Source organism: Plectropomus leopardus, chromosome 3 (assembly GCF_008729295.1).
Source record: "Plectropomus leopardus isolate mb chromosome 3, YSFRI_Pleo_2.0, whole genome shotgun sequence".
Taxonomy (NCBI): Eukaryota; Metazoa; Chordata; class Actinopteri; order Perciformes; family Serranidae; genus Plectropomus; species Plectropomus leopardus.
In genome coordinates this window covers 6,153,099-6,164,773 of record NC_056465.1, presented here as the reverse complement: position 1 = coordinate 6,164,773, position 11,675 = coordinate 6,153,099, and the positions used below count along the sequence as shown (strand labels likewise).

The 11,675-nt window shown below is 39.6% G+C and overlaps 2 protein-coding genes across 3 annotated transcripts; one reads left to right on the top strand and one right to left on the bottom strand.

The window, feature by feature from the left end:
* Window positions 1-1,046: 1,046 nt before the first annotated feature.
* On the bottom strand, window positions 1,047-6,981 carry si:ch211-191a24.4 (uncharacterized protein LOC100150331 homolog). Of its 2 annotated transcripts, none has more exons than XM_042513497.1 (4): window positions 6,809-6,981; window positions 6,266-6,371; window positions 4,638-4,756; window positions 1,047-2,446 (listed from the first exon to the last, which is right to left on the bottom strand). In XM_042513497.1, the coding sequence occupies exons 2-4, from the start codon at window positions 6,364-6,366 to the stop codon at window positions 1,788-1,790; spliced, it is 879 nt and encodes a 292-aa protein (XP_042369431.1). In that variant the 5' UTR covers window positions 6,367-6,371; window positions 6,809-6,981; the 3' UTR covers window positions 1,047-1,787. The 2 variants fall into 2 exon arrangements, with proteins under 2 accessions (XP_042369431.1, XP_042369425.1); XM_042513491.1 differs by having other exon boundaries at window positions 6,266-6,368; window positions 6,809-6,980.
* Window positions 6,982-8,385: 1,404 nt separating this feature from the next.
* c3h8orf82 (chromosome 3 C8orf82 homolog) lies at window positions 8,386-10,682 on the top strand. Its single transcript, XM_042483626.1, has 3 exons — window positions 8,386-8,682; window positions 8,787-8,835; window positions 9,765-10,682. The coding sequence occupies exons 1-3, from the start codon at window positions 8,518-8,520 to the stop codon at window positions 10,241-10,243; spliced, it is 693 nt and encodes a 230-aa protein (XP_042339560.1). The 5' UTR covers window positions 8,386-8,517; the 3' UTR covers window positions 10,244-10,682.
* The last annotated feature ends 993 nt before the right edge of the window (window positions 10,683-11,675 follow it).

Below are 11,675 nucleotides of genomic sequence, written 5' to 3'. Positions count from 1 at the left end.
TAAGTTCTCTGCTTTTTGTATGAATATTCATTGGCTTTTTTTAAGATAAGATGACTTGCAGCAAAGCGCTTCGCTTTGACTCAAACCTGCCGCTGCTGCAGCAAGGACACAGCATTTGTACATGGAGTGCACACTCTACCAGGTGAGCTACTAGGTGCTCCAGTTCTCTGCTTTTAGTGTGACAATCAAAATTCTATTCAAGAGCTGAAACAATTTGTAGATAAAATGCATTTTAAGGAATTGTTAATTGTTCAAGCCGTTTTCAATTTCTGATTCCAGCCTCTCAAATGTGAGTATTTACTGCTTTTTCCTATTTTGTATCATTGTGAATTGAATCCTTTTTAGGAACTTAGACTTGTTTTTTTTACTGTTTTGGCACCAAATGATTAACAATAATTTTCAAATTAATTTAACAATCTTTTCTCTCTCTCTTTTATTTTTTTCTGTTTGTTTGATATAGAGAATGTCAAAATTCCAAAGCTGATTCCTTCAAAAAGCTTTTTGTGTCTGATTGATAATGAAAATAATCATAAATTGCTAGAACACATTACGGTAAAGCTGCATCACTGCTTACCATTAAACATTTGTACAGTGGGTGAACTGACCCTTTTCAAAATCTTAAAAAAGAAAATGTCCATACTTAAGACATACACATCACCAAGCAACAGGCCTGCCTTTCCTCCAGCTAAGGTCACATTGTCTTATTAGTGCTGCTGTGATACAATCACTGCATTGTGTTATCCGAAATGGTAAAATTAGAACTTGGGTTATTACCTCACACGAGAGAATTTCTTTTGTTAGTAATTAAGTCCCCGATTGCACAGTCCAGCAGTTACGTCACTGCTGTGCCCTCTGTGTATGTGTGGCCCATTGTGAGACAGCAGAGACAGGAGGGGGGACATACAGCAGTGATGTCATGGCTGGCAGGAAGCCTCTGAAGGGGACAGAGAGCGAACATAACAGCAGTGTTGTATTGAGTTCAGGTGCCCCCTGTAGGCTGTTTTGTTTATCACACTTGTAATTGTAAACAACAGTCTTCAATAGAATCACATTGATGGAGGTTTAATTGGAGTAGATACATTCTTATACAGGTTCAGTATCAAAAACTTTGCATTATAAAATCACACTTTGATATAAAAGCACATTAATTATACTAGTATCCATGTTAAAAACATTTACATAAATCCCTGCTATAGTTCACACAGTATAATCCAACATACAAACAGTTGAAATTAAATCTTCCTAGACTGGACTTGTATCACAAAGACAGTTCAACTTCATGGCTCTCTGAGATAAAACGGTGATATCCAGCAGCAGCAAACACTGCTGTTTAGCCAGATAAAATATACAAATTAAAAATCAAACAACTAGATTGAGATACAGTGTGGTACCAAAAAGTTATATTAAAATTTTACTCTGTGTGTGTGTGTGTAGTTTTGTCCCGACAAACATTTTAGTTTGCAGTTATTGTCTCTTAGAGTGCAGAAAGCTTAAAAACTCATGTTATCCTGAGCTGCAGTGCTGGAAGAAGGGTTTAAAATCAATAATAGTTACAGTAAACTCACTACTGTTATCCAGGTCAGGATCCTGTTGGAAAAATGACTCCATTTTTCAGTGATCTGACTGGTCAGTGGGTAATCTGATGCTCCCAGGTTAGCTGTGCAGCATAGGTTTCCATGGTGATCTACCCTGGTTAAAAGTGAGCAAGCTTCCTGGTACCAGAGGACCTCAGTCACATTAGTAACCCACTGCTCTTTATGTGATACAGGCCCCTGATGTCCATTCTCTCACACTGAGGTGGTTTCAGCCCTCAGCGGGGCCCTCTGTGGGTTTGCTCTGGCTCGCTGTTTCTCTGCTTCTCTGCGTTTCCGCTCCTCCAGGTAGCGCCTCACCCTTCGGATCGTCTGGAAGGTGAGCACCGTGCCGGCGGTGTACAGGATGGCCGTGATGAGACCAAAAAGAGCCACGGCGGCATCCGCCCCGCTCACATCACAGTTCATCCAGGTGTAGCCGTTCCTGGCGTACAGCCTCTCGCGCTGCTGACACACATCTGTGGCGTTGACCCCGATGACAAAGTGCAGGTAGAGCCCCACGGCCACCACGTACGCCACCGCTCCCACTGCCTGAAACACCAGCGCTCCGTACAGAAGCTTCCTGGACATCAGGTGGGGCGGTTTGTTCCCAGCGACCACAAACAGCAGCGAGAGGACCCCCAAGGTCAGGCTGAAGGCGATGCCACCGTAGATGCCCGGCGCCCTCATCTGGCTGTACTGCATGTCCAGGTCTCGTACCTGCTGCAGCTCAGTGCCCTGCAGGTTAAAGTTGGAGTTGATGTTGAAGCCGCCCAGTCCGCCCATGGAAGACATGCCTGACGTCACCATCTGAGCTGCAACCACGCAGATCAGGACCAGGCTGTTTGTCAGAACAGCGCAGATCAGCACGATGCCTGAAACAGGTGAAATCACAAATTCAAATCGAGATACAATGTGTTATTGTCCCCTTCATAAACCTTAGTCTGCTTAGTGTACTAAATGTGTTCCTTCACTGCCATGGTGTACACAAAAAAGAAAAAAACAAGTGTGAAAAACAAGAATGCCTACAAAAGTAAAATACACTATAATACAGTAAACTAATTCCTCTCTATACTGCCCACTTGTGGTCTAATTACAGCAAAGCAAGCCTGCGTAAAATTCAGGTAGCTTACAATGATGCTTTGAGACTTCTGAGGAGACCACGTTGGTGTAGCGCCAGCGAGATGTTCGTGTCTGCAGGTCTTAATACACTGCAAGCCTGGTTGAGAAATTTGATGTATAAATTTATAGGTCGGCTGAACAACTCAGAGAACTGTATAATCATGGCTTTGACAAGCATCAAATTGAGCACTACACGCTATATGTCCAGGATATGGAAGCATTGGTATAGTAGTCTCCTCTGTGGTCATTGACTTTTTTAATTGTTTTCTAAGTGATCTGTACATATTGAATTGGGGATTTTTTTTTTTTTTTTTATCTTTTTTTATTAAGTGATCTTATTGCATTGTGAATATGTTGTGTATGGTACTTCTATGTGTCTTTTATTATCTTTTGTATGTATTGTCTTGCTCTTATCTGGACCATTGAGTCTGTAATAAAGTTTATTATTATTATTATTATTATAATTATGGGAGTTTCAAGAACCTTGTGTTCACTGCATCCATCCACCCCAGTGAGAATTGCTCATCAATCATTACTAACTAGTCTGTCCTAGGAGGGATTACCAACAGGACGAATTGGACAACAGCCTGTGGGCCCCACAGCACCAAGTGTTTACTGTACCATACAGCACTGCTGCAGATTTTTGTGGAAATGTGCAAAATGTATTTACAATATTGACAAAGGCAGTCTTCCTTGAGGCCCTTTAAGTTTGATATGTGCATCCTTAAAGGGACAGTTCATCCTAAAATCAAAAATACAAATATTTCCTCTTCGCTGTAGTGCTATTTATCCATCTAGATTGTTTTGGTGCAGAGTACTGGTGATTTTGCCCATAGGGACATCTGGCTTCTCTCCAGTAAAATGGAACTAGATGCCACTCAGCTTGTGGCGCTCACAGCGCCAAAAAACAACAACAACAAAACACATTTGATAAACTCAACAGCAATGTCTCTTTCCAGAACTAAAAACCTGGTTACTCAAGATAATCCAAAGACGTCGTTGTATGGATAGTTTCAAGTTAAAACTATTTTCATTACACTTATCTTTTGTAAGTTGGTCATGATTTCTGTAAAGAGACATTGCTGCTGAGTTGTTCAAATGTGTTTTTTGACACTTTGAGCACCACAAGCCCATTGCCATCTAGTTCCATTAAATTAGAGAGAAGGCCGATATCTCCAACTCTCACCAAAACAATCTAGATTAATAAATAGCACTACAGGTAAAAGGAGAAATATATGTTTTTAATTTGAGGGTGAACTGTCTCTCCAATAATTCCCTAAATGTATGTTCTTTTTTTATATATAGGTGGTGATTTGTGCCTAATGTATCAGTGCTAATGTTAACCATTATATGGTCATGTTTGCATTTGTAGGGTTACAAATAATTTTGTTCATAAAAAGTTGTTCTATTAGTTTATCATTTCATAAAATGTCCAAAAAAATGCAAAAATGCCTGTCACAAGTCCCCTTAGCCCAACATGATGCCTTCAAATGCAGTGATCTGTCTGTTTAAAAATCCAAGACCCAAATTTATTGCATTCACAATGGCATAACAGAGACTAAAGCCAGAGGTCCTTACATTTGAGAAGCTGCAAACAAAAATCTCAAATGACTTCAGCAACCAAATAAAATGTCTTGTTATTAACATTCCTAAAGGATGGACTCTTTATGTAGAACTGAGCAGAAGCATGCGATTAATCAATTAGACTCAGATATCAGGTTATCAGCTCTCTCCTTTACCAAAGGGACATGTTACTATGCCAAAGTCTAAACTGTGAGAAAAGAGGCCTGTAAACACCAGAAAAACCGGTCTGTCCAGTCTTCCCAGAAGGAAGGAGTGCGCTACAGTGAGACTGAAACCAAAGTCCGCCCTGTGACGCAGCAGCTTCTATTGAGAGCCTTCATTTGATTGGACACAGATACTTCCACTGTGATGCTGGCTTACCTCTCCTGGAGCAAATGTGTGTGCATTTGGACTCATGGTGCTCCACTCGGGGGACTTCTCGCGCATGTTTGGGAGGGGAGTCGGCTTCTCTGGGGTAGTACGGGGGTCGAGAGGAAGACCTGGGACACAGAGACGCATACATAATAACACTAAGGAAGTTATCTACCATTTATGTTTCCAGCACACTTTCACTGATATAGAAAATGTGGACACTTGCTGCTACTGTAGCACTGAACCTCTCAATGTTTTTGTTTTACGCTGAGAAGTTATTTTTATTCAGCTGTAAATACTTGTGAAATATTAGCTTCCTAAAAGAAAATGGTCAAAACCCCTAAGCGACTTTTTTGCTTTTCCGATTTCAAATTTTACAGTAACATTGTCAGTAAAATTAAGAGTAAAAATTATACTAAAACTTGACATAACTTTGTAGTTGCTTAATGAGTCCAATTTATACAGTAGTTAGATTATCACAAGTTGGAGTGTAACAGTATCTAACACATAAATCACCCCAAACATATTAGACATTCAAGGAAGTAGATAAATGAAATACAATAAGACAGTTGTAAGATAATGAACTGCGGTTATAAAGTATATGAGAATATTGGCTTAACTGATGATACCCTGTACAATGTCCCCTGCAATAATAGGCTGACAGTGTGCCGTGGTCAGGGATTGAGCTTGTTTAGGTCAAAATAGAAACAAATATACATTGATATAAAAACTATTTAAGCAGGCTATTATAAGGCTCCTGGTGAATGATTCCTGGTCTAATGTAAATAGTTATAATGTTTAATTGTATAGAGGTTTCTCTGTCTTTATGGGCATATTTATCTAACCTGTAGGGACTGTTTGGTTCTTTTTTAAGCACTTTTCATTCCTCATTTGTTTTAATAATTTTGACTATGTTCATGCATATGGCATACATTTTGGCAATATAGGGTTTTTTTCATGGAATTTTCAGCTCAGCGCCAACATTGAGTCTAAAATACAATGTGGAAACAAAATTGTTACATTCATACTGTTGGGGGGGGGGGGGGGGGGTGCCCCATTGTAACCCATTTAAACTGCAATTTTTGAAAGCTATCAAAGCATAAAACATGCACTGTATTATATCTGTGTGTCATTCTGGGCTTTTCCTATGGAATTTGTAATTTTTACCATTTTCCAAATAATGACATCTTTTCTTTAAACATTTTTTGGCATATAGAGCAAATACATGCTATTTCCAATAGGTGCACTGTCACAATCAAAGTTGCTGCAAATAATTGACATATATCAGGCTGCAATAATAATAATACTAATAATAAATCTACTAAGCATGTACTATATTGAAAATAATTAGTTTTTTCTCTCTTTTTTTTCCATTAAAACATAGTGACATCATGACAAAAACTGTAATGTGTAATGTATAATAATTTTTAAAGCTTGATTTTTAAATGCTAAATATTAAAACTATTCAAGAATAACCAATTCAAAAAAATGAGAAAAGATTATTAAAAGCAGAGAGTTAAAAAAAAACCCACTGACATCCATTTATTTATGACCTCAGGTCACAGGTGAAATAAAAAATTAAACTACTGAAGAAACAGCTGACTGTCTTCATCTTCACAGACAGCACGTGAACACACCTGTCGGGGGATGACCGCCTGTCATCGTGGGAGTCCCGGTAGTGTCGGTGGTCTCCGTTTCTCTCCCGGTGTCCCCGGTTTGAACGGGGCGGCTGACTCATACCTGCTGACCGAAACCGAAAAGGTTTGGACACAAAACTGACCTTTGAACAGTTTAGAAACTTACCGCGTAAACAGTTCTGCTGTATAAAGGTGTTTTACGAATATTATCGTAGTTTTTAACGTTAATTTCAAATAACAGACGGAGCGCGAGCGCCGTAAACGCCAAGACAATAACGCTTAAGGCGTATGCAAGTATCACAATTTAAGTGTATTTTTGATGAAAAACATACTTTTGTTTGCAACGAAGGCCTCTGAATTTAATGTCGAGCAACACCGGAGAAGGTTTGAACTTTTAATAGTGGTCAAAAAAGGGAAACATGGCTCCTTTCCTCCTCCGTAGCCTTTATGGTATGTAAACGTTAGCTTGTGAAATTAGCCTAAACAGGTTTGTCTGGCTAATGAAGTGTTCATTCGACCCCAAGTTATCAAAGATAAACTTACTGTGAATATGTGTCGATGAAAGCACTCCAAAGTCCGACTATAATGCCATTTTTCAATCGCTTTACTATCCAGGTACGAACAACTCCACCCTACCTGAGGGAGGGGTAGGAAGAGGAGGAGGAGGAGGAGGAAGAGGAGGAGAAGGGGGAGGAAGAGGCTTCAGGGTCAGGTAGATGGATGTGTCCTCTGCTCACAGCTGGAGCTTCTGTAATGAGGATTTTTTTGGCTGAAGTTCAAGTCATTACCAGCTCCTGTGAATCAGCCGCTTTGTGTGTTGTCAGTGTCCAACTGTGAAGCCAAAGAGGCCTCTGTTTATACTCTGTTTTAGGGGGTGTTGGCCTTTTAACATGAGCAGAAGCCTGTCTGTCTGTCTGTCTGTCTGTGTGTCTGTGTGTGTGTGTTGTGGAGGAATGTTGTTGTTTATGTGCTTCTTTTATCAGCCAAGAAATTTACATGCAGCTCCCTGAAGAGCCCTGTTGTGTTCACTCAACAGTATTAACATCTCTCTGTTTGGGATCACACATTCCAAGTTTTATTACACAATGTGTGGGCTGCTCACACTGTTTATGGCTCATGGATTCATATACGTTTGTTGAAAGCAAACTATGAGCTGCAACCATCGAGCGATTAGTCAAATAATTGTTCCACTAATTGTTGAAGTCATTATTTAAGCAAGAATACCAAACCATTTGCTAGTTGCAGCCTCTCTGATGTGAGGAGTTGATGCTTTCTCTGTCTTAGCAGTATAAGATGATATAAGCTTTGATTGTTAAGCATGAGGGGTCATACATTTGTTTTTTGCAGCAAAAGGTCAGAAACAAGTACAGATAAACAGAAAAAGCAAAAAATAAATAATAGGTACATAAAGCTCAAATAAAACTAGATGTGAAAATTGAAACTATAAAATGCATTTGAAGACAAGAATTACAAGGTAAAAGTGACATTGTGAGATTAATGATAACAGACTCAGTTAGTATCTAACAAGATAGATATTCAAGGATGGAAGATCAAACAGGTCTCCAGGGAACATAGAGGCCCAGGGGGCCAAGGATTCATATATATTTTGTACACAAGACTCAGTCAAAGGTCCTGATCCAAGTCTTTTAATTTTTTTGTTTTTTTTCTCCCTACATTAAACTCAGTAAAGCAATTAGATACATTTAAATTTAGATATATGTTTGACTGCTGAATAGCTCGGTTTAAATACAATATAACCTGCAAGTTGTTTTTGTGTGCTTTTTTTTATCTGTGAAGAGGGATTGTCAGTGTTGGTCTGCTTTAGCAGCAGTTTGTCTCTGCTATAGATAAATGTTAATTAAGTGTGTTGAAAAAAAACGGGAAAGAAGGGCACCTAATTCAGTTCTGCACGTACTTAATCTTTAACATTTATTTTCAAATATAACCCTACTCGTAACCATTTTATTCATACGCAAAGATGAATTGAAATAAGAGCTTATACACGTTTTCTATAAATATTTTTCAGCTCTGCTTTTTTTGTTTATGCATGGTGCAGTGCACGTATTCTCCACTAGGGGGCAGCAGCTAAAAACTGACAATGTTGCTTTAACAGAATACTTCCGGGTTATAGCTCTGTAAACAATAACATGAGGGCAAAGCTGGCATAGTGTAACTTTACCAACACGCCAGTCGTCCTCTGGGTTTCTACGTTTACTCCGGGACATTATTACCGTCCGTGCTCCTGTCCGGTCATGTTGTTCCTCCGGGCAGCGGCTCTCAGCCGCAGAGGTCTGACCGCTCTGCGCTGCCTGCCCGCCGGCTGCACCACCTCCAGAACTACCGCCACATACACCCAGGGCCAGAGTCCGGAACCACGTATCCGAGAATACTTCTACTATATTGACCACCAAGGACAGGTGGGAGTGTGGAAACTGACACCAAACAAAACCTTCAGAAATATAGTAATTACACAATCGATGATCATGCTAGCATGACATGTAATTGTGTGCTTCTCTTACAGCTTTTCCTCGATGACACGAAAGTGAAGAACTTTGTAACCTGCTTCAAAGGTAAACATGAACACACACTCAACCCATAAAGAGCTTACAAGTCAGTCCAAATTTATCCTCTCTGGAAACTGAATATCCCCAAATTACCTCCACATCATAGAGCAGAACTCAAGTATTTGAGTATAACTCAACACCCCAAAGGAACAGTCTGACAGTATTACAAGCTTTGTAAATATGTATATGCATATAGAAGCAACTGAGCATGTTATTTTGAGAAGAGACGATTTACATTTTAATAGATAGAAGCATAGCAGGATAAATCCTCTGTCATCCACCCGTTCCTCCCCACCTCTGCACATTATCTACAGAAACCTGGAATATTACAGGCTATAGCATCAGGTTTCTTGTGTGGTGATTTGGTAAAACTTGAATTTACTTAGCAATATTCATTATGTAATCAGAATAACATAACATAGTTGAGGTTTTTAAAACTGGATCTTACTCTCTCTCAGAGATAAGGTTGTCAATTTTCTTTATTGCTGTTATGTTCAACAGATTCCATAAAAAAGACTAAAACCAAAGATGTGTCAGTCCATCTCTAAACATTCAATGAATGAAACAACTGCCAATACCTCAAATAATAATAATAATAATAATAATAATAGTAATAGATAGGAATTATATAGCGCTTTTCTAGGTACTCAAAGACACTTTACATGAAATGCAAAATAGAAAATACAGAATACTGAAAAATGCTTACATGAACAGAGCAGATATTAATATTAAAAGGCATGGCAGTTCAGATTTTGGGAGGCAGTGGAAGACAGGTATTGAAGGCTTTTGCGAAAAGTTGGGTTCTGAGTTTATATTAAACATATTTATCATCCTACTAATTACTAACAATAGAGCAAAACTAAAATTGTTATTGTATGATATTTCTCTTGCTCTATTGCTCAGCAGCCTTGTCATCCCTGTTTCTTTATTACCAGACAAACAGTTCCTGGTCTTCTTCTTCAATCGGCTGCGCGCAAATCAGAGCGGCCGTTATGAGGAGGACTTCCCCTTCTTGTCCCTGTGTGGCAGGGAGAGGAACTTCCTGCGCTGCGATGACCGTCCTGTGGTCTTCACCCACCTGTTGCCTGGAATCATGGGAGATCAGGAGCTGCTGTCGTACTGCGGCGGGGCAGAGAAGCTGTCCGCTCCGTTCCGCCCAGAGGCGCTGTACATGCATCCTGTCACAGGACGGGTTTACCACCCCTGCTCAGAGCGCGGGGGCGGTGTGGGTTTGGTCAGGTCAGCCCTGGCCATCGAGCTCAGCCCGTTTTTTGTTTATGCTTCAGAGCACGGCCAATCTGGACAGCCTACACACTTTGTGTGGAAAGGGCAGAAGCACTTGCTGACCAATGAGCTTGCAGGATGTTTCCTCGCTGTAGAGGATGGCAGCGGGGAACAGGGAGAACTTGGATAATGACCACAATTGGAGAAAGATGTACCTTAGATTTTGAAATGCTGCCCACATACACCATCAGTGTCCCATAGAGTCAGTGGGAAAAGATGACCACATTCTCACCACTTTGATGGCAGTGTGACTGATACTGTTTGAAGCCTGAGCTGATGTGTCCTAACCTAATTTAAGTGATGTGTGAGAGGTAGACTGTCATATTCACTGGTGATGCAGTGAGTTCCTGACTTTTTTTTTTTTTTTAACTTTTCACCTGTTAAACAAAGCATCCTCTCTCACTATTACAAGTTGCAGTTCAAGCAAGTTTTCCCTTTAGATTCCTTGGATTCATTTGAATCATATTTATCTGAAGAGCTATCCAGTGTGTCACAATGAAAAAAAGAAAAAGATTATTGCACTGTAATTGAATGTAACAGAAATATATCTTTTTCAATTTCTTTTCTCATTAATTGTCTCAATTATGACTATATTTATCATCCTGACCCCTAGGTTAGAGAGGCTACCGCTACGGCAACTGAGTGATGGTAAGAGGCTGAAAGCTGCTCTTATGTATTCGCTAATATGTTAGGACACATTCGAGATGAGAACAACGCACATTTATTCCGTGTCATTTTCCTCACTGCTGTGCTTTAAGCTCAGACTGTGTTTGCATTTGTAAAGATTAAAGTTCAGACTCAGATAAAACCTTAATTAAAGTTCTAGTGTGTAGGATTTATGGGGATGTATTTGCAGAAATGCAATATATTATTCATATCTTTATTACATTAATTTATAAACACCTGAAACTAAGAATTTTTGAGTTTTCATAATCATAGAATTAGTTGTTGAAATCTACATATAGAGCAGAACCCCCTCATGATGGCAGAAAGAGATGTAAATAAATACAGTATTGTAGGCAAGGCCCCATTTATTTCCATGAAGGTTGCTCTGTGGTGCATGAAGCTAAAAAAGTTAAATTTCCATACGTAAACTTACCCAGTCTTCAACTTTACCCAAGCACCACTGGGCCGATAGAGCAGGTGCACTAGGCTAAAATTCCACTTTAGCCCTGTTTTGACATAAATGAGGGGAAAATGATTTAATCGTGCAGCTCTTACAGACTTTAAAAATGTTATCGGACCAGATGGATCAAATCTCAGGAGTAAAACGAGTCATTTCACAGGGGTCATAAGACTTACAAAAATATATCCACTGATTTTTCTATGGGAAAGCACCATAGACTGTAAATAAAGATGGACGATGCACCACCGCTCACGCCCGCTATGCTGAAGTGAGGTTAACAGCTGTCACAGCTGTCAATCATGGTGGAAAAGCCCCCTTTTGTATAATTTAATAACTAATTAAAACCAAACATATCATGAAAACAAATACTTGAACAAACACCAGGGTGATGAGAACTACCTTCAGTGACAGAGACCATCTTTGGGAAAATTTATTT

Bases quoted from the DNA above. Each gene is read 5' to 3' on its own strand.
- si:ch211-191a24.4 (XM_042513497.1), bottom strand. From the start codon at position 6,366: ATGAGTCAGCCGCCCCGTTCAAACCGGGGACACCGGGAGAGAAACGGA. The intron at 4,757-6,265 runs GTGTGTTCACGT...TCTGTGTCCCAG, and splicing joins AGGCGGTCATCCCCCGACAG to GTCTTCCTCTCGACCCCCGT. The intron at 2,447-4,637 runs GTAAGCCAGCAT...CACCTGTTTCAG, and splicing joins ACACATTTGCTCCAGGAGAG to GCATCGTGCTGATCTGCGCT.
- c3h8orf82 (XM_042483626.1), top strand. From the start codon at position 8,518: ATGTTGTTCCTCCGGGCAGCGGCTCTCAGCCGCAGAGGTCTGACCGCT. The intron at 8,683-8,786 runs GTGGGAGTGTGG...CTTCTCTTACAG, and splicing joins ATATTGACCACCAAGGACAG to CTTTTCCTCGATGACACGAA. The intron at 8,836-9,764 runs GTAAACATGAAC...CTTTATTACCAG, and splicing joins CTTTGTAACCTGCTTCAAAG to ACAAACAGTTCCTGGTCTTC.